Source organism: Ambystoma mexicanum, chromosome 2q (assembly GCF_040938575.1).
Source record: "Ambystoma mexicanum isolate Mex_15411 chromosome 2q, UKY_AmexF1_1, whole genome shotgun sequence".
Classification (NCBI taxonomy): Eukaryota; Metazoa; Chordata; class Amphibia; order Caudata; family Ambystomatidae; genus Ambystoma; species Ambystoma mexicanum.
Window position 1 is genome coordinate 218,670,099 of NC_090924.1, and position 24,712 is coordinate 218,694,810.

The 24,712-nt window shown below is 46.9% G+C and overlaps 1 protein-coding gene across 3 annotated transcripts in view; it reads left to right on the forward strand.

Annotated features, from left to right (window-relative positions):
• The window catches only part of VPS35L (VPS35 endosomal protein sorting factor like), a 1,734,364-nt gene that overhangs the window by 1,368,599 nt on the left and 341,053 nt on the right, over positions 1 to 24,712 (forward strand). For all 3 annotated transcript variants that reach the window (XM_069647157.1, XM_069647156.1, XM_069647158.1), the window contains exon 25: positions 20,891 to 20,968. In XM_069647157.1, coding sequence (XP_069503258.1) covers positions 20,891 to 20,968 — 78 coding nt within the window. The remainder of the gene's footprint in view (positions 1 to 20,890; positions 20,969 to 24,712) is intronic.

Consider the following 24,712-nt stretch of genomic DNA (forward strand, 5'->3'; position numbering starts at 1 on the left):
TGCCATGACCTCAAGCTCAATAACTGAAGAATTCTTCTCCCTGGGAAACAAATTCCTACTGATATAGAGTAGGGGATGTTCTAGTCCGTCATGATCTTGAGAGAGAACGGCTCCTAGTCCCATTAAAAGAGTCATCTGTTTGTAAAATGAACTCTTTAGAGAAGTCAGCTACCTTTAACATGAGGCTCTGACAAAGGGTCTGCTTTAATGTGGTATAACAGATTTCCTCTTCTTCCTCCCACCTGATATTTTGGCGGCCAGCATTTTTCAGTTTGTCTGTAAGTCTTGCAGTTCTACTTGAGAAGTTTGGGAAAAATCGACGGTAGTAGCCGATCAATCCCAAAAGGGCTCTAAGATATTTCTTGGTCTTTGGTGTGGAGGGCATCAAGGACAGCCTTAACCTTGTCCTGCTGGGGGCGGTACATTGCTATTGCCCACAATAATTCCTAGATATTTGACTGCAGATTGAACAAGCTTACATTTCTTTGGGTTAGCTGTTAAGCCTGCCTTTCTCAACATTTGCATGACTGTAAAGATGATATAAATGATCTTCCCAGGTTTTACTGTGTATCACAATATCGTCTATATGGGCCCCGCACAAGTCGGAGTAGGGTTGTAGGATCCTATCCATTAATCTCTGAAATCTTGCGTGGGCCACGAGTAGACCGACTGGTAGTACTTTAAAGTGAAACAGATCTATGGGTGTGTCAAAGGCAGTTTTTTCTTTGTCAGGCCTGTATAAAAAAATATGCCAATAGCCTTTCGTGAGGTCTATGATAGAGAGATAGAGACAGCATTACCCAGCTGGTCAATAAGGTCATCAATACATGCACTGGGTAAGCGTTGAAGGCAGATGTGGCATTGACTTTCCTAAAGTCGATACAGAATCTCCAACTCCCCATCAGGTTTTGCCACCAACACGATGGGGGAAGACCAGGGGCTAGTAGATGGTTCAATAATATTAGCCTCAAGCTTCTGCTTGATTTCTTGGATGATGGTTTCTTTTCTGGACTCAGGTAATCTATACGGTTTTAAATGTACCACTTTGCTTTCGGGAGTACAGATATGATGGTAGATATATTTTGCTCTTGTTGAATACATCAGTAAACTGTATTATAAAGTCCTATAGATCTAGCTTCTGGTTATTGCTAAGTTCGGGTGGAATCAGAATCCTCAGGTAACAAACAAGACAATTCTAAATTGTGTGGCCAAAGCGCTAAACCCTTATCTATAAAGATTTACAAAAATGTTTTCAATACATTGATATTCAATGATCATAAGGAATTCATTATATAGATGATGTCAGTTTCATTTAATGGATATCCAACATGCTTTTCGTTCTGAACCAATCAAGTCTTCGTCAGGGATAATCAGTATCAATCATGTTTCATAAATAAAAGTTACAATCATACCCATTGAAAATATTCAATACATTACAAGATATTGACATATTCAAATTCCACATCCTTGTATCCATATGAAGATTCAATAATAACTACATCGCTGAACAAAAGAGGGTTTCAAGGATTGGGGGAAAGACCAAATATACAAGAAAAGGCTAACGTTTGTTTACATGCCCCGCCCCCTAAACTATATTCTTTTAACAAATAGCACTTCAAAAGAACCGTGCTAATCCCAGTGTCTTTCAACTGCACCAATTTATTAACCACACCACGTGTTTGTGCATCCACCACCAGCATAACTTATATAACACCTAATATGAATCTCCCAAGCTACTTCAAATCAATGGACAAAACCAGTCCTGAGACATGCAAGGCAAAACCAATTGTGAAGCCTCCATCTGTGCTACTTTTTTTTTAAAAACAATTTTTAATAACTTTCAACAAAATGACTTACAGACTTGGCAAACAACATCAAACAATGTATCAACTTTCACACCTGTTAATCCCCCAACCCCCGTGTTCCTCCCTCCCTCCCCAGCATATTTCACTTGCCTGGTCTACCCATATCATGTGTCGGCTTTTTGTACTCGCCTCCCTCTCTTGTCTCTCGGTTAAATTAATGGTGCGTGTGCCTGAATCTGCGTGTCCTCTTGCGCAGGTGCTATCCGTTCTTGTATCATACATTTCCAGGCCGCCAATTCCACAATATGTTCCTTTACTTCCCTGCTGGATGCTTCTTGCCACCCCGAAATTTCAGCCAGTGACCATTTTTGGAGGTCCCCCAGCCATACCTTGGCTGCTGGACTATTACGTGCCTTCCATCCCATAGTTATCCTACGCTTCGCTAAAATATACGCTAAATCTCTCAACTTACTAACATGTCTCGCATGCTTAGGTCTTGGGAAGATTCCTAGTAAACACGCTGTAGGGGATACCGACACCTTTTAGGATACCACATGACCGTGCCCTAGGCGTGTTCGACAGCTGTTCTTGCAAGTCTGCCTCCCAGCTCTGTTTAATCTGTATTAAGTTGTAGTCTGGCCTTGCCAGCAACAACTCATACAGCCTGGACACTGCATGTCCCCCTTTAGAAATGCCATAGAGTGTTTCTATCTTTTCATCTTCAAGCAATACTCTTTCCACTCCTGGCCATTTCAACTTTACAATATCAAGTAATGGGGCGTACATTATGTGTTGCCCTTCCTGTGCTCCCGATTCTGTATCCACTGCACCAAAAGTCATCGGCCTCCCCTCTCTTAATACATCCCCTAATGTCGCCACTAATTTGGGCACTCCTTTCCTGACATTCAACCTAAGTTGTGTATCTTCACTCTTTAGTGTTACAAGAGGAATTTGGGTTGAGTACGGTGTATGTAGGGCCCATACCAAAACTCCTCAAAACCGCAATCAGCCGATCGAGCCCTCCCACGGAGCAGTTCGCCCTGAGCGTTTATGATTTCTAATTTTGTTTCTGCTTTACGCAAGTCCCTTTCAATCATGGTTTGCACCCTGTTTGCTTTGGCTATCGCGGTCCCCCTAATCACCACTTTAAAGGCCTGCCATAATGTGCCCGCTGATGGCACACTCCCTGTATTGTGTGTAAAGTAATCTTGCAAGCCCTCTCTCAGATGTTTCCGGAATGCTGCGTCTTTTAAAGACTTGCTAGTGAGTCTCCACGTTGGGATGCGTGCCCTTGGAGGGGATACCCGCCACGTAACCACCAGTGGGCGGGATCTGACACTTGTGCTTTATATTCCGCCCTTTCGAATCCCCCCAGGATGTCTTCCCCTGTGAAGATATAATCCAATCTAGTGTATAGATCTTTGGGAGCAGCATAATGCGAATATCCTTGGATTTGCGGGTGTAGAGTCCAACAGTTTAAATCCTTGTAATCGTGTGCTTTGGGCCTTGGCTTAGTGAGCAGGGTGAGTGAACTTGTCATCAGATCTGTCCAATGCTGGGTTGAGTGTACAATTGAAGTCGCCCCCCCATATCAATGTGCCATCTATATGTGGACTGATTAGTGGGTATAATGTACGGAAATAGGCTGCAGTCTCCTGGTTGGGTGTGTATGTATTAATAATAAAAAATTCTCTATGTTCCAGCCGCCCGCAGCACAAACCACCTATCCTCTTGGTCCTGGAAAGTCTCAAGCACCCTCAGTAGCACCGAAATTGCCACCCATATTAATACTCCCCTCACGTAAGCGTAAAATGCGGAGCCTAGCGGTGTGCCCAGCCATTTTTTAGCCAAAGCCATATGTTTCTCCTTAGTGAGGTGTGTTTCTTGCAATAGTGCAATGTCAATTTTCTTACGCTTCATGTAAGTCATAATCCTGTTATGTTTGATATAGCTGTTAAGTCCCCTGACATTCCAAGATACTATTCTAAGTTCCTCCATCACATTTAAAGATTCTAACGCGCTCCAACAGGCTAATATACAAGTTCAACGTATTCTGTGTGGACCTATAGGCTACTCCCAAACTAACTACCTCATCTCCCTCTCCCTAACCCCCTCAACCATTGCCCAGCTCAATACCTTTTGCTCAGGCATCCCCACTTCTTGCCTCCACTCCAGAATCTCGTCCTGGTGCATGGGGCTCAGTAGGTGGATACGTAACTGCTAGTATCTGAAAAACAAATCCAAACTTGGGTGTAGCACGTTCCTTCGTAGTGCATTCTTAAGTGGGCACCACGCTGTTGGCTCCTGTTGTAGCAAGTCTTGATTCGAGAGGTCTCCATCTGGAGGGTGTGTCAATGCACAGTCTTGCAGTGCTGGCGTCCAATATCATTCAGTTTCCCCAGCTCTCTTCTCGGGTTTCCGTCTCTCCGTTTCCGCCAGTCTCTGTTCCGGTTGGCAAATTCTCCATGTCTCCATGTCCATCCATTTGTTTCCTACGGATTATCAAAAAAGATAGCTCAGCCTTTATGAATTATTTATTTTCAGCCTAGCAGGATACAACAAAATGTATTTCAGGTTTGCCGCTCTTTTTGACCGATATATAGTTCATCCGTAGTTTCTGTATTTGTTGGGTGTAATCCAGGTATGCAGTAACCGTGGCAGACGCCAGTTGAATCGTTCCTCCTTTGCTGAAGTGTTTTAGAATCTTTTCCCTATCTCGGTAGTTCAGTATACAGGCTATAATCGGCCTTACCGGTGCCCCGGCCCATGGTCTCCTTATCAATGATTTGTAGCAACAGTTTCTCTATAAATTCGGTTGGGTTCAATCCTTCCTCTCCTTTCCGGGAGCCCGATAATTCGCACATTGTTTCACCTGGCTCTCCCTTCTGCTTCCTTGGCCCCGTCTTCCAGGTTCTGCACCCGTTGCTGCAGTACTCTAAGTTATTCTGAGGTGCTTTTCAAGCTGCTCGTGTTCACCGCTACCTTCTTCTCCAACATTCCCGTGCGTTCAGCCAGTGACCTCAAATCTTGTCTCACCAATTCACATCTATGCTAATAGCGTCCATTTTGGTGTCGAGATCCTCTTTCAGGGAGGCTATGTCTTCCGAGATCCTCTTTCAGGGAGGCTATGGCTTCCAGGATCTGCTGATCACTTCTCTCAGGCGGTTGTACCGCTTGCTGTGCAGAGGTCGCTTGGGCTGTACTCTTCACTGGGTGCCCTGCTTTGGTGCACGCCTCCGGGGGTCAATTGGTTCCCCTTGCCTTTCTGGGATTTGGACATCATGGTGTGGTACCGACACCTCTTAGCGACCCAACCGTCCTGGTAGGCTTCACCTCCTTCACGCCGTGTGTGCTCTCGTTTCTTCCTGTGTGGACTGCATGCAGCTACTCAGTCTTTCTCGCCACAACTGACTCTCCTGCCTCAGTCACACCATGGCCACGTCTGTCGCAGTGATTGAGCGCTCTCTTTCTCAGGACGCCGACGCATACAGCGGACCGCTCATGCCCAGCAGCCCATGTGGTACGCCAGAAGTTAGCCACTTGAGGCCATCAGTTTATGGCTGCCTGTCCACCTCAGCAAAACGGTGGCTCAGTTGCACTTTACACTGTCATGCTTTCCCCACCAAGGGGGTTCAAATAACCACACTTTCCTGCCTGCCTCTCTGACATATACCACTGTATGAGTTTGCTAACAATTTCTTCCATGTGGGGTATGTAGCCGAGTCTGCAGCACGTGTTCAATATGTTATGGTGCCAGGAGACCGCACTACACTGCAAGTACGGGTTTGTTCCAGCTCCTCTGTCGCATGGACGTGGGGCTGCATTAATTGTGCCGTTTACGTTTAGGGTGGCAGCCGTCTGCAGAACAGTTTTGCCCTTTACCCTGAGTGGCCCGGGCTGGGTCCCGTCTCAGCCAGCTTCATGGCGCAAAGCTGGTGCCTGTTATCAGCAGTGGGGACTAGTCCATGTGTTGTGCTGCACCTCTTCCCAGCCTCTCTGGGCATTACTAGCACCAGGTTGGTATGCGCAATTCGCTGTTGTACATTGATGCTCCCTCACATGGGGCCACGTCCCCGGTGCACAGCTTTCCAGCCTTGATACTATGGCTATGTGCATGCTGCATTGCCCACCTGAGCAGTTCACTGTGCTGTAGGCCATTCCACTTCAGTCTGCTCCCTCCTCCACTGGATGCTTCCCAGCGTCTGCCTTCTTTGTGCTGACCTGCAATCCAGATACTCTTCGCCCCTTAAGCAGTTCATCCTGCAGCTCCCCTTCACTGAATGTGTTGCAACATACCAGGCACAGACTTGAGGTAATCGTCTATTGTACCAATCACTGTGCGGCAATCTGAAAGTATCACTCTTCACTCCTTATTGTTGTACACGGCTTCAGTTACAGTGTTGCATATGCCCTAGAAGCTGTTCTCCTCAGCTCACTCGGGCGTAGCTATCTGTGTCTCATTGTCTTCCTGGTCTCACTGCTCGGCGTCCCTTCAATGTTTTTCTGCTCCTTCTCACAGCGGGTGCCCCCACGCGTCCCCCACAAATGGATGCTACCCAGGACACTCCTACAATCCGCAGGTCTGCGACACTGCAGCCCCTTACGTGGCTCCGCACATCTCCTGCCTGGCTGCTGCAGCCTGTCCGCCAACTGCACCGGTGTCTCCTGGTTGTTTTTGGCCACTTCTCACCACGGATGTCGGGACTCTCCGCACGACTCTCAGCGATGTCCGCTGTCCCAGACGCCCCGACAGTCTCCAGATCTACGACGCTGCAGCTCTGCTCGAGGCTCGGTTTAAATGCTGCTACGCTGCTGCCATATGGGGCACGCTTGTTGGGGCTTAGTCTCCGAAAAGTTCACCGGCTTTGCATAGTTCCTCATTCGTTCTGCGCCGCCATCTTTTTTTCCATATGAGTCGGGTCCTGGACTGCAGACGGTCAGGGAACCATTGGCAGGGCTCCACAAGCTTTGCTTTTCTGCCCAGCTATGCACGCCCATTTCATACACAGAGTGCTGCAACTACGGGCATCCAGGTATGCATATACCTCCGTACATAAACATGATCTTGATCGGATCTCAGGAGCAACAGAATTCACGTCCTACAACATGGCTGCTTAGCCACGTCCCCCATATCTGTGCTACCTTAATATACTACACCCTCCTTCCTAGATCTGACAGATCAACTCAGTTGCCACAAATGACCTTTACTTGACTTCAATGCCCAACAACCAACTTGGCAATTCACTGTTTGTTCCAAAGCCGCAGCACCGTCTGTGTGCGAAAAAGAGACATTTTCCCAAAGAGCCTGTAATCATATATTGTCAAAAATCAAAATTCATATTCTGTTCTACTTCATAAGCCAACTATCTTCCCAAAGCAATGAGGGATAATCAAAAAACAGTACGAATTACCTTTATTGCAGAGCACAGATGCTCTTTCTCTAAAGTAGCTGATATCCCCTAAATTTCATGTCACTTCTAGCAGAATAGTCCAATTTTCATAGGTTCTGTGGGGAAAACAAACAACAAAACTAAACCTTCTGTCAGTCTGTACATTGCTACTTAGTTCAAATTTCATATTTAGTTGAAGAACTATTTCAATGCACAACGTATTCTATTAGCTTTTTAAAAAAGAACTTGGGTGTGACCCAATTGTTCTACAATTATCCAAAATCCTCACCAATATTCACCGCAATTATGGGGCCGCGTCTCAGTACACCAAACACTAAGCATCCATGTTGCCGCTATTGTTTCTTTTAATGCCCAGCTGATGACACGTTTGTGATGTTGCACGCTAGGTCGTCTGACGTCACAAACCCTTAACATAATTAAACATCATTAGACCTGCGGACATAGCATTGTAACCCTCACGCAACATATGAGAAGGTATTGCTAAAAAGTCCATTCACAACACTTGCCACGTTTATCATGATGTACTTAAACATCCCATAATATTTGGAAGTCCCTGAAGTTGTAGAGCAAACCTTAACTCCTCACTTTAATGGACTCTTAATGCCTACTGCAGGCTAAAATCTATCCCTTTCCTTCATCCAACCTTGGTTGTGGTTGCAATCCATACAGTGTGCATCGGTAACCCTAAAATATTGCAAATGTGTGATATTTCTAACGTATAGATATGCATTTTTATACTTCCTCCTGTGTGTGTGTATATATATATATATATATTTCTGAGGCTTGTGGAATCTGCTTAGATCACATGCTGTGCATAGGCCAACATCTAGTGGAAGCTGCAGAGTATTACAGTTTGTTTTTCGAAACTCGAAAATGGGCGTCGACACAGGGCGTGCCAGTAATACTATCCCTAGTGTGACGTCTACTGTACCCAAGATCCCTCACGCGTCTAGGATCCTCAGATTGTTTTTTTCCGCCATACTGGTCGGAAGCATTTTGCGGAGTCCCCTGGCCTTAGCCATACTTTTGTTAAAATATTAATTTATTTACATCCTTCCCCATCCCAACGTGGAACTTCGACACTCGACGCCGGCTGGAGAAGAAATCGACCGTCGGCTGCTGCACGACGGATTTGGGCCTCGGAAGGCCTCTGGCCTCGGCCCTGCAAGTAGGGAGAGTGGGGGGTTGTACATACTCTACACTCTTGGTATATAGGTATACCTTATACTTTTCCTACACTTAACAGCCCGCTGCCTCAAGGTGCGTATGGAGGGTACCCCTTTTCAATTCTGCCCCAAGTGCAATCGCAAATACCCTTGGGTCGAAATGCACGCCACATGCAATCTCTGCTTGCCGAGGGACCACCCCGAAGCGAACTGCAGAGCGTGTAGTAGGTTTAAACCTAAGACACTTAAGGACCGTTCAACGAAGCGTTGGGCCCACCACGCCAGGCAAGCGGCCATGGCAGCGGAGGGCGCCTTCAGCGACGGCAGCGACGCCGTACTTTCGGACGGCGAGGGCATTACGGCGTCGAAAGACAGCCGAGCGCAAGTCCCCGACCTCGGAAGGTCATCCGGCAGGGCGGCTCTGGGGAAGACCCCCGGCAACACAAGCGCTTCACACACCACACACACTCAACACACAAAGTCCAACAGAGACTCGACGACGTCGAGTTCTCGGAAAGAGGCACAAACAGAACGGTCCGATTCGGTGTCCTTTGGGCGTTCTCAATCGAGATCGCCGCATGACTCCAGGCAATCATCCACTCTTGCCCAAGAGTGCCTCGCTCCCTAGGCTAACAGAAGTTCGATCGTCGGAGGACGAAGACGACTCCCACCCCCAGGCCGCGCTCCAGGAGTCGGAGCCCGCAGACAAAATCAGCGAGGCCCCACGCTCGAAGGACAGGGACCCTACCCCGATCCTCGACGCCAGGCGTCGAAAGCCTCCGGAGCCACAAAAGGACAGGGAAAACATTTTTCCACTCACGGGGAGGGGGGAAAACAGCAGAAGAAGCAGCCTTTGCACTCTTCCACACCTGTGAAACACACCACTTCCCCTAAACAGACAGACAAGACGAGGTCTGCTGATATGTTTAAAACCAAATCTACTCAAGATAAATCCCCGAGACTTGCTGAGAGAGTCATTCCCAGTTCCAAATAATGGTCAAGTGAAGACATAGATAGGGTCATGTCAAGGATGTCTTCTTTGGCTGATTTTTACGATAAAAATCGAGACCATTTCCTTTCGTATGATCCACAAGGGGCAACACCCTCCGGCTCTAATGACCTATCCCCCCGAGTAAGAAGCCCCGGTTTGAAACACCGATGAGGTCTACAGACTCCTTCGAGGTACAACCATACTCAAGACCATACTCACTGTATCAAGGAGAGGCTTCCTTTCGTGAGGACCAAAAATTTGGCATGGTAGAAGAGCAAACCGGGACGGGATACTATGGGGATGATGAGGACCAGGAAGAGGAAGAGGAAGACCCTGAAACATACAGAGTAGATTCCCCGGTAGAAAACGAAGCCCCGGTTACCGACTCCCCTGTCGATAACCAACCCCTCCTAAACGAGGTTCTCGCACGTGCAGCAGAACATTTCCATATTGACACCCACGGTGTCCAGGAGGAGAGGGACTTCGCAGAGGAGTTAGTGGGAGAAAGGAGGCCTGTTGCCCAGACCATCCCGATCCTTAAGTCCATTCAGCGAAGAATAGACCCGTCCCTGGTGAACCCGAACCTCACCAGAGCAGTCAATCCCAGGGTTGAAAAAGTTTTCAGGCCAGCCCAGTCTGACCCTCTCTATATAAGAGGACATCTGAAGCCAGACTACCTAGTTGTCACTAACACCCGTAAGAGGGCTGGAACACCCTTGTCATCGTCCGAAGCTCCTCCCAACAAGGGGAGCAAAAAACGATATGGTTTCGGCAGGAAAGTAGCCTCAACGTCCGCCTATCAAGCAAGGATTGCAAACTCCACCACCCTGTTGGCCAGCTACAACTGCCATCAGTGGGAAGACGTTTCGGCACTCATAGCCTCTGCTCCTGAACCTTTAAAGGGCCAGTTAGCTCGGATTTCCGCAGAGGGTAGAGTCGTGTCTGGTTGCATTTTGAAAGCAACCTTTGACGCCGCGAACAACGCAGGCAGATTGATAGCAGAGGGCACTGTTATCAAGAGACATGCGTGGTTACGGCAGTCTGGTTTTAAGGCAGAAACCCAGGCATCATTGTTGGACAAACCGGTGGAAGCCGATCTGTTGTTTGATAAGGCGGTCGAAGACGCACTGAAGAATGCGAAGGACGAATACGAGACACTCAAGTCCCTTGGCCAGTTAACCAATAAACCCCCTAACCAGAAAGGGAATAGTAATTTTCGTCGCCCACGCGGCCAAAATTCCCAGAGAGGATCTAACTATTCCCAGGGGCAGGGTACACAGTGGAACAACAGCCAACAGTCTACCCAGGGTTACGGCAGGGGTAATAGGAGAGGTCGTGGTAAAGGCAGAGGCAGCCCCAGCAAGGGAGGCGGCATGCCTCCACCAAAGCAGTGACGCTCAGTTCAGGGTCCCTTCTCACGCAACCCCAGTAGGGGGACGCATTTCCAACTTCACCCAGGCTTGGGAAGGGATCACATCAGACAGATGGGTGCCGTCAACAGTATCCACAGGGTACTGTATAGAACTACTGCAGCGTCCCCGGAACCATCCTCCACGACAAAGAGTACACTCTTTAGAACATCAGAAGATTCTCCTCGAGGAGATCGCCATTCTGCTAGAAAAGGACGCAATAGAACTCGTCCCGGGACACCAGGTAAACAAGGGTATTTATTCAACTTACTTCCTTGTGCCAAAGAAAGATTTGACTAGGCGCCCAGTATTGGACTTACGGCCTGCCAACAAGTATGTCAAGCCCCAAAAGTTTTGTATGACTACGCTACAAGAGGTAATCCCCCTCCTAAAAAAGGGGATTACATGGCAACCTTGGATATGAAAGATGCTTATTTTCATATTTCCATGTTCCCAGCGCACAGAAGGTACTTGCGCTTCAAGGTGGACAGTCGACACTACCAATTCAAGGTACTGCCCTTCGGGATAGCTTCAGCACCAAGGGTATTCACCAAGGTACTGGCGGTGGCGGCTGCACACCTACGCAGGGCGGCAATCCCGGTGTATCCTTATCTGGACGACTGGCTCATAACGGGGGAAACCCCCAGTAATTTGCAGGACAAACATTCAAAGGACTATCGACCTCCCACGAGTTACGCTTCTCAATCAACGAGAAAAAGTCAAGCCTGGTGCCAAGCACCTCCAAACAGTTCCTAGAAGCAATCCTAGATACTCAAGGGGGGTTGACCTTTCCTTCAGAGGAAAGAATTTGGAATATACTACTGCGAAATTCCGCATTATCAGTCCGGTCGCCAAATAACGGTACGCAAAGCAATGCGTTTACTGGGCATGATGGCGTCATGTATTTACCTGGTCCCCCACGCACGCCTGCGCATACGTCCCATGCAGGAATGGTTGGCGAAACAGTGGTCTCAGGCAAGCGGTCAGTGGGACGATCTAGTGGTCGTTTCGCCAACACTTGTACAAAGCCTTCACTGGTGGACAAAAGAGAATCTGTCCAGGGGGAAACCCTTTTACGATCCCGAGATACAGGCGGTAGTCACTACCGATGCATGTCTGACGGGGTGGGGAGCTCACCATCTCCACCACACAGCTCAGGGTCTCTGGTCTCCCTCAGTGGCCAAGAACCACATCAACCTGCTAGAGCTTCTGGCAGTATTCAGAGCGCTTCAAGCGTTCGAGCCCCACCTACTAAACCTGTCAGTGCAAATCCGGACGGACAGCACAACAGCCATGTTCTACCTGAACAAGCAAGGAGGGACTCGTTCGCCAAATCTGTCCAAGCTTGCCCAGAAAATCTGGATATGGGCACTCAGACGGAACATCTTCCTGTCATCACAACATGTTCCAGGGGAGCTCAATTCCTTAGCGGATGCTCTGAGCAGAGACTCCCTCCCAGAGGAACACGAATGGGTTCTACACAGAGAGGTCGTAGAAGATATCTTCTCTCAGTGGGGTTTCCCCACTATAGACTTATTCGCCACAAGCGAAAACAGACAATGCCCAGGATTTGCATCCAGGTTCCCCCAAGCAGACTCCCAGGGGAACGCCCTGTGGATGAACTGGTCAGGGATGTTTGCGTACGCTTTTCCACCAACTCCTCTCATCAGGAAAGTGGTGAACAAGATGAACAGAGAATCGATGACGCTCGTCCTAGTTGCTCCCATGTGGGCAAGACAACCGTGGGTCCCACACCTACGCAAGATGGCGGTGTGCGAGCCCATCAAACTTCCAGCCTGGTAAAAGCTTCTGTCCCAGCACCAAGGTCAAACAGTGCACCAGCAACCCAACTCAATGAACCTGGCAGCATGGCTCCTGAGGTCATAGAGTTTGGACATCTCAATTTACCACAGAGATGTATGGACATCCTAAAGGAATCTAGGAAACCAAACACAAGGCACTGTTACTTTGACAAGTGGAAGAGGTTTGTTATCTGGTGCCAGAGTAGACAAATCAACCCGGTTGATTGCACTCCTTCCACTATTGTTACATACATGCTCCACCTGCTAGATGCAGGATTGGTTTTTAACTCACTGAAAGTACACCTGGCAGCCCTGTCGGCATACACCAATTCCCATAGCAAGGTCTTGTGGTGGAAAGTACCAGTAGTTAAAGCCTTCATGGAAAGAGTAAAGAGACTTCACCCTCCTATTTCAAACCCACCACCAGGGTGGGACCTTAATGTGGTGCTAGCCAAGCTCATGGGACCCCCTTTCGAGCCCATGCTTAAAAGCAGTCTCAAACACCTGACTTATAAAACGGCCTTCTTAGTAGCTATTACTTCTATAAGAAGGGTCAGTGAAATTCAGGCTCTGTCAGTGCAGGATCCCTTCTTTACTGTCCATAAAGACAAACTGATTTTACGCACACACCCTAGGTTCTCACCTAAGTTTATATCAAAATTCCATGTAAACCAGTCCATCGAGCTTCCGGCTTTCTTCCAGGACCCTCAAAGCTCGGCTGAGGTGAAACTACACACCCTAGATGTGCGTAGGGCGGTCCTCTACTATGTAAATAAAACCAGACCGCTAAGGAAAACAGATTAACTGTTTGTCTCCGTAGCTACAGGCAGAGAGGGGGATCGCGTCTCTAAAGGTGCCATCTCGAAGTGGATTATTAACTGTATCCAGCTGTGTTACTCTGCCTTTCACGCCAAGAGCCCACTCTACTAGAGGCATTGGGGCCACTCTGGCTTTCATTGCAAATGTACCCCTTGACACCATTTGCAAAGCAGCTACTTGGAGCTCTATTCACACTTTTACTCAGCATTACTGCATTGACACCCATTCCAAGGCAGATACACAAGTGGGACAAGCGGTTCTAAGACACTTATTTGCTCATGACCCTTCTCACATCCCACCTCCTTCTTCAGGTACTGCTCGCCAATCTATGCACAGCATGTGATCTAAGCAGATTCCACAAGCCTCAGAAGGGATACATTACTCACCGTAATCGTATTTCTGATGCTTGTATCTGCTTAGATTCACATGCAACCCACCCTTCCTCCCCTCTGAGAGAAGGCGCATGGTTGCTTGTAGTCTTACCTTTCTATCTATCTGCTTGGATTATCTGTACTCAAGCTACTCCTCATGCTACCTCATGTCAGAAAAAATACAATCTGAGGATCCTAGATGCGTGAGGGATCTTGGGTACAGTGGACGTCACACTAGGGATAGTATTACTGGCACGCCCTGTGTCGACGCCCATTTTCGAGTTTCGAAAAACAAACTGTAATACTCCGCAGCTTCCACTAGATGTCGGCCTATGCACAGCATGTGAATCTAAGCAGATACAAGCATCAGAAATACGATTACGGTGAGTAATGTATCCTATATATATATATATATACATACACACACAGAACAACCTATTGGTTACCTAGTCCATAAGAAACATTCCCATTTGGGTTTCACAATATTTGTCGTATCAGAAAAATGAATACACATTGTACACATCATATTACAATGCGCAACTTTAGATATACCCTTTATCATCACTCAATGTTATTTCACTTTACTTAAACTGAAATGCAGCTTCCAATGATTCATTGGCCAGTCATTGAGGGAGAGGTACATATTATATCTTTCTCATGCTTCAACCCTAAGACGCTACCAATTCTGGAACAGAGACAACCGTTAAGCATTTGTTTATTTCTTTCATTTCTAATAAGAACCCCATCTCATGAACCAAGTCGAGGCCTTTCACCACAGTTCGATATTTAAAATTACTCTAGCTTCAGTCTTTCTCAAAACTTGTTCTCTATCCCCAAACCCCCCCAACACATCCCGCCACCCCCCCTCCAGGTCTTTCTTTATGGTATTTGGGCCAATTAACCCTATATCTGCCTTATTGTCCATCTGATGACATTCCTGCCAATGGACTGAGAGGGGCAACCTGGAATCCTCTTTATTCGGACTCTGAGCTCTTGAATTGTGTGCTCTATATAATATAGCCCACAAACATAAAGTATAGTGTACACCACGAATTTCGTTATACAGTTGATTAACTCCGAAATCTCCAATTCTTCTTTGATGTTAATCCTAACGCTTTTGCATTTCTGTGTAAACTGGCTGTTATTGCACGTCCCACACTTTTAAAATCCCTTTCGATTGGTATGCAACCAACTTCTTGTTGTTCCTGTGTGTTCGCACTCTCGTAAACACAAAATCTGGTCTCTCTTTTATATGTGCTTGTGAATCCAAGCTTAGTATGTGCCAATGCCTTTGAAAGATTTGGACTAGTCTCTTAGTCTCTACCGAATATTTGGTAATCATACGCACCTTTTCAAAATCTGACTTTTTCTCAAACTTAGCTTGGAGTAAATCTCTCCGATTTAGTGCAGCACTCCTCTGGCTGATGTGACTATATATCTGCTATGCTCACGTTCACTAACTCTCCCACCCAGAACCTCAAATTCTCTTTTGAATTCCAATGGTCCCCTACAATTCCTTCTTGCCCCAATATATTCCCCAAGTGGTATATTCTTAATTGCACTAGGTTTATGGCAACTACTTGCCAACAGAACCGAATTTGCCTTTGTAGGTTTCCTGAATGTTTTAGACATGATCATACCATCTTTTTTCACATAGATGTACATCTAAGAAATCAATTTCAGTTGCATGTGCTGTGCCTGTAAATTGAATACCAAAGTCAATGTTGTTAAAAAAAACTCAAAAATTCCATTAAGGTAGACTCGTTACTTTGCCATATAAGAAAAACATCATTGGTGTACCTGGCCCAACATTATATATGTGATGTATATAAGTGTTCTGAATATATATAGGTATCATCAAAGGAACCTATAAATAGGTTGGCCAACAAGGGCGCATTGTTTGCCCCCGATGGCCACAACTCGAGTTTGCCTATATATAGCATTGTTAAATAGAAACACATTGTTATGTAATGTAAAATCCACCAATTCTCTCAACATTGTAATATGTAGGCGGTAAGACGCAGATCTTTTAGCAAAAAGGATATTATATGGTCTTGAGTGAAGTGCTAAGGTGTACTCTATAGATGTATAGAGCACCTTGACATCCAATGTTGCAAGGCAAAAATCTGCGTCCCAATCAAAATGTTCAAAAATGTGTAATAGATTGTCACATGCCCACTCAGGTGGCGATTGTGGAATGAATGGAGGTTACACCGCCATTGATCGGCACACCACGCTTTTGGCAACATGTAGTGACGGTCTAGGTCTTTCCAACATGGCCGCCGGTGGGTTTCTTTTAGCCATTCGGCACCCAGCAGTCGGCAAGCGTTGCAACCCGTGAGCTAGTTGTCTTTGGGTCTGCTGTTGCTTTCCGCTCCGCACCAAGCCTTTTCTCCTTCTGTTTTTTCCCACTTGGCCTTTCCTCCTGCCATCCGTTCCTGCACGGCTTCTTTCTGCTACTTTGGTTTCTCGTCGGCTCTGGCCGCGGCTCTCCCCCACCCCCTCTCTCTCTCTGTTCTCGGCATACGCTTCTTCCACTGCTTTGTGAATTGCCATCCTTGTTTTCTCTCTAGCCTCTCCCTACGTGCTCCCTTGTCAGCACGGTTACTATATTCCTTCACCCCAGGGCTACTTTGTCTTCTCTCCATTGCCTTCTCTCGTCTCCCCTCATGCCATCCTATTGGATTTTGGGAGCCCCTACTCTCATATACTGTTCCTCCTGTCTGGACTTAGTGTTTGTCTACCTATGGTCTCCAGAAGGTGTTGGCTGCTTCTGGAAGGACTTCTCCACCGGATTTTCCCATTTGGAGACCGATTATCCACCACTCCAGGCTAGTGTCGCAAGCCCCAACCAATCAGACCACAACGGAAAGGTTTTTTTTCTGCCTTCCAAGGCTTTTTCCCCTTTGTGGCTTCCTCGGAGAAGGGGCCATTAGCCCACCATTTCCAGTAGGCAGGCATAGTGGCTTCCCTCCGAGGGAGACCCCATCTCTATCACAAGAAACGGAACACCCGGCGGAGAGGAAGAGACAAGTATCTGCAGGGAAGTTCCAGTGAGACAGGTGAGGACGAAGAAGAGTTATCAGAAGTAAGTGACGAACCTAGTGAACCTGATAGATTGCAACACCCAAGAACCACGATGGTTAGGGCAGAGCAGGTCCAAGAATTAGTGGCAGCCGTGCAAGGACTCTCTCAAGAGGTACAAAACCTCAAAATGGAGAACACAGTGTTAAGAAAACTTGTAACTGCTCTTGAACATCATCCTGCCGAGCTCCCCTCTATAGCATTAGCTTCAGGGAGGTTTGATGGATCCCCAAAGAAGTTAAGAGTTTGTCGAGTCGTGTGTTGTACACTTCACCTTTAGAGCTCACACCTATGCCTCAGATCATGCCTGTGTGGGTTACATGATCGCCAACATGATAGGGAATGCCCTTGCGTGGGCAACTCTGTTGGTTCTCCATATATAAAGGGGGAAACCCAAAGTAAGCCCACTGCTAGTGGACGCTCTGCCTTATTTAGGGGCAGTAAAGCTTTAAATATTACAAAAGGTAGTTAGCAAATCTATCAACAGTTAGACCAAATAATACAATTAGTCTCTAGATAATCACAGGAAAAATTATGAATTTATTCAAAAATCATTAGTCTAAAAGACAAACAAAAAAGATTTTGTTGTCAGTACAAATGTAAAACACAATATAACACAAACCTAATGGTGACAAAATGTCCTCAGAAAAGGAGGGTGGTGTTGAATTGAATAAACACAGTTGATTCACGACAACTTTCAAAGCATGTGCAATTTTTCAGTTAAACTCTATGATGGAGTCTAATGCTTATTTCTAGTCAAACAATATACTAGAACATAGAACTCAAAATGTTTCTGTTCTCTTTTGCTAATTTTGGAACATTCATCAGGAGGTTAGTCACATTAGTTGTGGTAACACTAAAACAAACAATTGTCAGCATCTATTTTGAGCATTTTTCTTGGAAAAGAGAGTTCAGTTTTCTCTGTGTGGTGTAACTGTTGAGAGAATCACAAAAAAAGGGAAAGCTATAATTGCTCAATTCCTTCAACCTATTTACATTATAATAAAATCCAAATAAGCATATTAATTACCTAGGATACCATCTGTTAAAGACTCACTTCACGCTCAAGTAGGTAATTAATATTCTTAACTTTATCCTCACCACTGTACACCAGCGTTAGGCAGAATTGCATGCAGTACCCTCTGGCACCACCACATAAAATTAGGACTACATGTGTAAGTCAAACCAACCTTTGGTATAAGTCTGTACCACACCGTTGTTGGTCGCGAGCTGAGCAGCTAGCCTTATCTCAAGAGTGAATGTGAGCAGTACGAGAAGTTACACAGAGGTCTTTCAATCACAGTGGGTCAAGTAGACACTTATACTCAAGGTTTCTTGGTAAAACACTTATTAATTTATTACACAATCATTTAGAAAACATTTCACTAGAATAAGGAATCTTAATATTATAAACCAATACACTTCAATACGAAACTCCAAGATTTGTAGACAGTTTGAGCTCCACTGAAATAGGAGTCAAATGGCAGTTTAGATACTTAGAAGTGAGCAAAAGGGAATAGATCACATATACTTATTCGACAATGCAAATAGTTTCAGTTCACCAGAAGAGGTCAATTCAAGTCAATAGGCCCAGGCCAAAGTCAATGGGCTAGTGTTCTGGATAGGAAAGAGCAGTTCTGGTATCAAACGGTAAAGTCTTTGCAAAAGTTCTCAGAAGTAGTTTAGGCGAAAAAGAATAATTTGTTTGGTCATATGCTGATTAGGCCTGCAAGTTGGGAAAGTTCCACAAACTTTCACCGTGAGAGTGGCGTTCTCTCAATCGGGTTGGCACAGTACCTTAGTATGAAGAAACAAATGCAGCTGGAGTTGTTGGTTCCTGGCAGTTCCTGCAGATCTCACTGTTCCTGAGCCTCAGTCGTGGGGACAAGAGGTAGGACGTCGGGGGACTCCTGCACTGCACAGGATTGTCAAAAAAGCAAACAAGATGGCGTCACTTCAGTTCCAGTAGCTGTAGATTAAAGCGCACAAGCTGGTGTCCCTCTCCCTGGTTAATCATAACCAGCCTTGAGAATGGTATCCAGGTGGCTTACGAGTTGATTGGTCCCACCAACTCAAAGGAAGAAGTCGTCCTTGAAGGGGCTTCTCTGTCGAGATGAACTTGGCAATTCGGACTTACAGCAGGACTTCACTGGGCAAACCAATGGTCCAGGAGTTGCAGCAGTGGTCCCCTTCCAGCTCGTCTTCGGTTCTTTCGTTCCAGTGGTCGACTCTGCTTTCCAGTCCAAGAGACTCGCCTTTTAAACAGTTTTCTCCTATTTGTTCCAGCCTAGTTGTTACTCACCCAGCAGGGTGGCTTTCCTTGCCGGACAGTCAGCCAGCCTGTCACGCCGGAGTGCATTTGGGTCTCCTAGGAGACTAAGCACAGGGAGTTTTGGGCACCTTCCTCACTTCCTGCCCAACCCAGACACTCAGACGCCAGAGGCAGTCCTCAGTCCTGAAGCCCGCCAAAGGCATACGACCAAAGGGACCAAACCTGGTTTGGCACGCAGAAACAAACACGGGAAGGGCCTTTCCAAAAAGAAATGGTGAAAAAATAAGACCAGGGCCGGTTTAAACAAAGGGGCTTAAGGCGCCATCTTGAAAAACATGGCTTCCGTGATTTTTAGCTACCGGTGTTCGTGGTTGGGAAAAATCATGGCAGTTCGTTGTAAAACCACTGCCACCAGCCTTTTCAATAGGAAAGGGTAGCATTTGAGTAGTTAGACACAGGGAATACTATGTAACCCCTCCAGCACTCCATTGTAAGATGGTGTGTGCTGGGTCTATACATTAAGAAAGACTTCTAAAGTCAATTTCACTTTACATTCTCTGGGAAACAGTAGTTTATCCCAGAGGAGGTATTTAAACCTCTGGGAAGTCCAAAAGACATCCCAGTGTCACTGCACTGAGGGTGCTGTGTAACACACCTGAAAAGATGATGCCTATGGAGTTATCTTAAAACTCTATAACCAAAGGAAATGAACACAGAAAACAAACAGAATTAAAAAGTACAGAGTCCCAAAATTCAGCAAAAGAGCTGGGGGTCTCTAAAGTAGGGAGGAATTCGCACATTTTGAGAACTCTCCCTAACAACGTGCATCCCCATTAAATCTCTATATTGGGCATTTGGCATGAGCAGCAGCGGACATCAGGGTCATACAGGGACATAAAATAAGCCTGGGATCCCAGAAACTGAGAGGTATTCCAATTCAAAATGTTTGCATTCTTACAGGTAATTGTGTATTACCCCAGAGGGTATGTTGAGTAAAATGTAGGTCAGCTGGTTGATTTCTAAGCTCATTCAAACAGTAGCATTGTTTGCCAGATACAGAGTGTCCTACGTCATCAACACGGCCCACATTGGCATGTTGGGAAGAACATTTGTCCTATAACCTACTTCACATGTTAGCAATGTGGCTAGTGCTGCCAGAACAGGTACTGCAGCTGTTTAGAGCATTTTGTGTGCCGTGCTTTCATTAAAGAAAATTCATTACCTTTTGAACACTGCAGTCTGTTTCACAGTCCCACCACCAGTATTGCAGTTGGTATTCTTTTTCCGTTTTTGTGATAATGTAACGTGAGCATTTCTGTAACGATTCTGCTACTCATCTGTTGTGCAGTTGCCTTTTTCCACATGTTAACTTACGTAATAGTGACCTTGCTGACATGTTTCTGCACCTTGTTTCTTGTCATTATTTCTGTTGCATCTACTAATAAAAGCAGCCTTAGTAGAATTATTCACAAAAAAGCCATTCTGCGGATTCCCTGGGAGTTGCTCCATTGAAAACAATAGATGTACTTTGGAATTTCATGGATTTATTTAGCTGCCTAAAATGTTTATCACCTGTATTATTAAGCAACGCTGGTAATTGATTTAGGTCTGACATCTGTCATTAAAATGTTGTTGATGCTCAATACTACCCTTACGACAAATATTTACTCCGATTCTAGATTCTTGAATGTGAGGTCCTTTGGTTCACACATGTGTTTTTGCATAAAACCTCAATTGATTTTGTGTTTTTGATTCTCTAGAGTGTGAACCAGTTGGCAATGGAAACAAGAAAAGTGATGAAAGGGAACCATTCAAGAAAGACTGCAGCTTTTGTCCGAGTAAGTTGTTAACGGTTAAGCATTTGCAGCTTATTGTTTTTCAGAACTTTTGTTTGGTTGCTTATTGTGTGGATGTACACTTTTTAGAATAAACATGGCATGAAAATGTAGATCTCTTATTTCTAGCAGTGCTGGACTATCTTCTATTTTAAATGATCCAGCTACTGTGAAATTGTGGTGATAAGAAATTATGAGACCAAGCTTGACGTGGTACAAAATTATTTTTTATTTTAAATGTGTATTTTTTCCGTTTTGTTTTATTCTTTGCTCCCTCGTTTTCTTTTTTTATCCTTCAAGATCTTTTACTGTAGTTATATCTAGTTTACTGCATTGTTTAGAAAGGTAGATAATATGACACCCTTGTTCCCCTGTTTTAGAATTTGCATGCAGAGGTGGCTGCACTTGCATAGCACGGCTCAAAACCCCTGACCTATCCTGAATGAGATAATTGGCTCTCTGCCTATTATGGGCCCCACCCCAGGAACACCCTGTGATGCCACTACCATCAACTCCTTCCAATCTGTCTCCTTTGATGCCACTGTTGCCAATGCCATTGCTGCCTCCCCTGCTCAAAGATTCTCCTCCCCCCTGCCTCATTGCTGCCTGGTCTGCCAGATGATGATCCGTGGATACATATGTTTCCTCTGAGGATGTGGAAGAGGTTTTTCCTTCCAAGTCCAACACTCTGGTCTGTTGACATCCAGTGTCCACCTTCACTGTTTCAGCAGTACTGTAACGCATGCTTGAGCTCTGGGGCTCCTGGGACTGGCACAAGTATTACCAAAGCCAATAGGTGGGGTATTGCCTAAACAAATGTCTGCTGAAACCAAAAGAAAATTATTACTACTCAGGCTTGTTCATACAAAAATAACACATCAGGCTTATATAATTCCCAAACTCCCTCCATTTCATAGTATCACAAATTGTCATAACAATCCTCACCCCTCAAATCCTATCCCCATGCCCTCCAGGAGTCCTGGGTCGTTCATAGGCGCCGCTTTTTGCACTTAATGCGCAACTATTCTACTGAAACTATTCCCTGATATGGCCCCTGATTCAGTGGTTCTTCTTTTGCACCAGGCATTCTGTCTACTGCTGTGGTATGGAAAATCCTACTTTTCATGTGTGCGGGTTAACCATCTACCACCATTTATATTAATTATAATAAACACATTCTTCATCATTAGTTTCTAATAATTGCCCCAGTTATTTCTGTAACATCACAGTTTTCCTTCTGTACTTCCATTAGTGCAAAACAGGGGCTTAGGTCAGGGGCCGACTGAAGGGGAGGCAAGTTGGAGGGTCTATTGTTTGTTACAATGGCTCTGGAATAGCAGCAGCATTTCACACAGCGCCACACCACCTCTGTTGTAGAAGTTAAGGTTAACTGTGGATTTACTGCACATAAACATCTCCTGCACCAAATATCTTTAAAGTTCGGTATGCTAACTCCAATGCCTGCTTCTCTTGATTATAAACCGTTTCTAAGACCTGTATGTTCTTAGTGATGTTAGTTAATGTCTTTCTCCAGCATGGGGTCTGGCATGGATTCACATGCTCATGAATATTCCCCGTCGTCAGGCTGGGAATCCTCGGTAAAGAAAAATCAGTATCAGTTTTGTTTCTGATCTGTCTTTCGTAGTAGTAACCAATCACTGATCTCTGCGTCATACTGACCACAGCCAATGACTGCCATCTCCCTAAGCCCCGCCTCTGATAGCCAACTTCAGATTTTTACCGCACGTTCAAGTGTTGGGATCTTCGTGCTATTGCTCTCGAGCTTTAGTGCTTTTTTTGCACTTTTTCTTAGGAAAATGTTCTCTTTTTCGGTCAAAAGAGCCTCAAGCTCCACAGTTTCTTTATCCGATCAACGGGGACCCGTGTCGGATTCTTCTACGCCCCTCAAGGGTGAAGATTTCGTCGAGCCACGCTTTTGGAGGACTCCAGAAGTTTCTCAGGCCCATCTCGATCATGGCCCAGGAGAAGGGAAGCTCGACGCCCGGAAAGCTGTTCAGGGTCTGCCCTGGATGCCAGCTTCAGAATGTCTTTAAGGAGGACGAACGCTCCCTTTGCCTCTACTGCCTGCATGAGGACAAGACGCACGTGGAGAAGGACTCTGCGTTTTGCGGCAATATATCGGAGCGGACCATGAAGGACCGCCATCTGCGTCTCGCCAACTGGCTGGAAGGGAAGAGCCCGTCAGGCGAGAAGAAGAAGAAGTCCGAGCGGTCTTCTAAGACCTTTGAGGGCGCCCCGGCAACGGGGGTCCAACAGAAGGCCAAGCACCGCGAGTCCGCTGGCACCGGGGGCGCCGAACGGTCGGGCTCTACGGGCGCCAGGCATGGCGCATCCTCCCCGGCGCCATCAACCACGAGCCAACGCTCTGGCTCGGGTAAGAGGAAGGCCGAGCACCCGGCGAAGCTCCTGGAGAGACCCCGGTCGAGCTCGAAGGCCCCATCGGAGGGGGAGCGAGGCGGTGACCCTCCCCCCCAAGTAGAAGGCGGTGAGCGCACCTAAGGTGGTGAAAGCCTTAATCCATCCGGCCAAGGCCTCTATCGAGACAGTCGCGGCGGCCCTGGCTCAGCCTGTGGAGGCTACACCAGTTGTGGCGACCTCGGGGCCCAGAGTCTCCCTGCCACCGCGGAGGGAGTCCTCTTTGATGCCCATCGACAGGACCCCCGTGAATCCTCCGACGGAGAAGAAAAAGGGGGGGCAGGAGGTCGTCGTGGATTCGGCCTCAACCTCTGAGGAGGAGCTGATCGAAGTCTTAAGCCACGGCGTTGGCGTGGAAGAAGACCAGCCCGTCGGGAGGGACCCCGACGTAGGAGACGACGAGAACGTCGAGGGTGCCGACGGTGCTCCTCACCACCCGTCGGACTCCCCTCAACCAGTGCCGCAAGACAACTCGGCGGCCATTTTGTTGGCTATACAGTCCTTATGCTCGGAGATAAGGACGAGATTGCCGTTACCACCAACGGAGGAACCTCTCCCGACGGGGGACCCAGAGCCAGGCCCTTCAGGGAGCCCTCCTCCTAAGAGAAGAAGGAGTCATCCTCCACCTCCTTTTCAACCATCGCGCCCTGCTCAGCCCTCCTCCCCGTCCACGACCGGTGGGGATGATACGGGGACTGACACGGCCGCGACGGGCACAGACGACAAGGTTTACGACGAGGATCTCCCATCGTCACCTCCTCCCCGGGCTTCCCCGCCCGACGAGATTGGATCGTTTCATGCCATGATCGCCAGGGCATCCGAGCTTTTCCAGCTCTGCCCAGAAGAGAAGAAGAAGGAAGGTTTCCTTTATCAACGACGCGGGACCAAGAGGAAGATGGTCCTTGCTGTACCTCTACTGGGCGATATCTGGGATGAGGGTCTCGCCCTCCTCAAGAACCCATCCACAACGCCTGCGAGAAGGGATCGGTACGAGAAGAAGTTCCGGGTCGCGGACGCGGCCACCTTGTGCCTTCGGGCACAGCTGACCCCGGACTCGGTTGTGTCCGCGGCGGCCAGGAAGAAAGCGGGGGAGCCTCGGCCTCTACGTCAACTTCCCCGCCGGACAGCGGGGGAAAGAAGTTGGACACGATGGGACATCTCATCGGCAGCGGCGACGATTAAGGCTGCTAACGTCTTGGCTATCGTAGCCCGCTACGACAGGGAGTTGTGGTACAAAATCGCCCCCCTGCTGGATTTCCTACCAGACAAGAGGGCGGAGGCCCTAGAGATCTTGCAGGAAGGAGAAGTGGC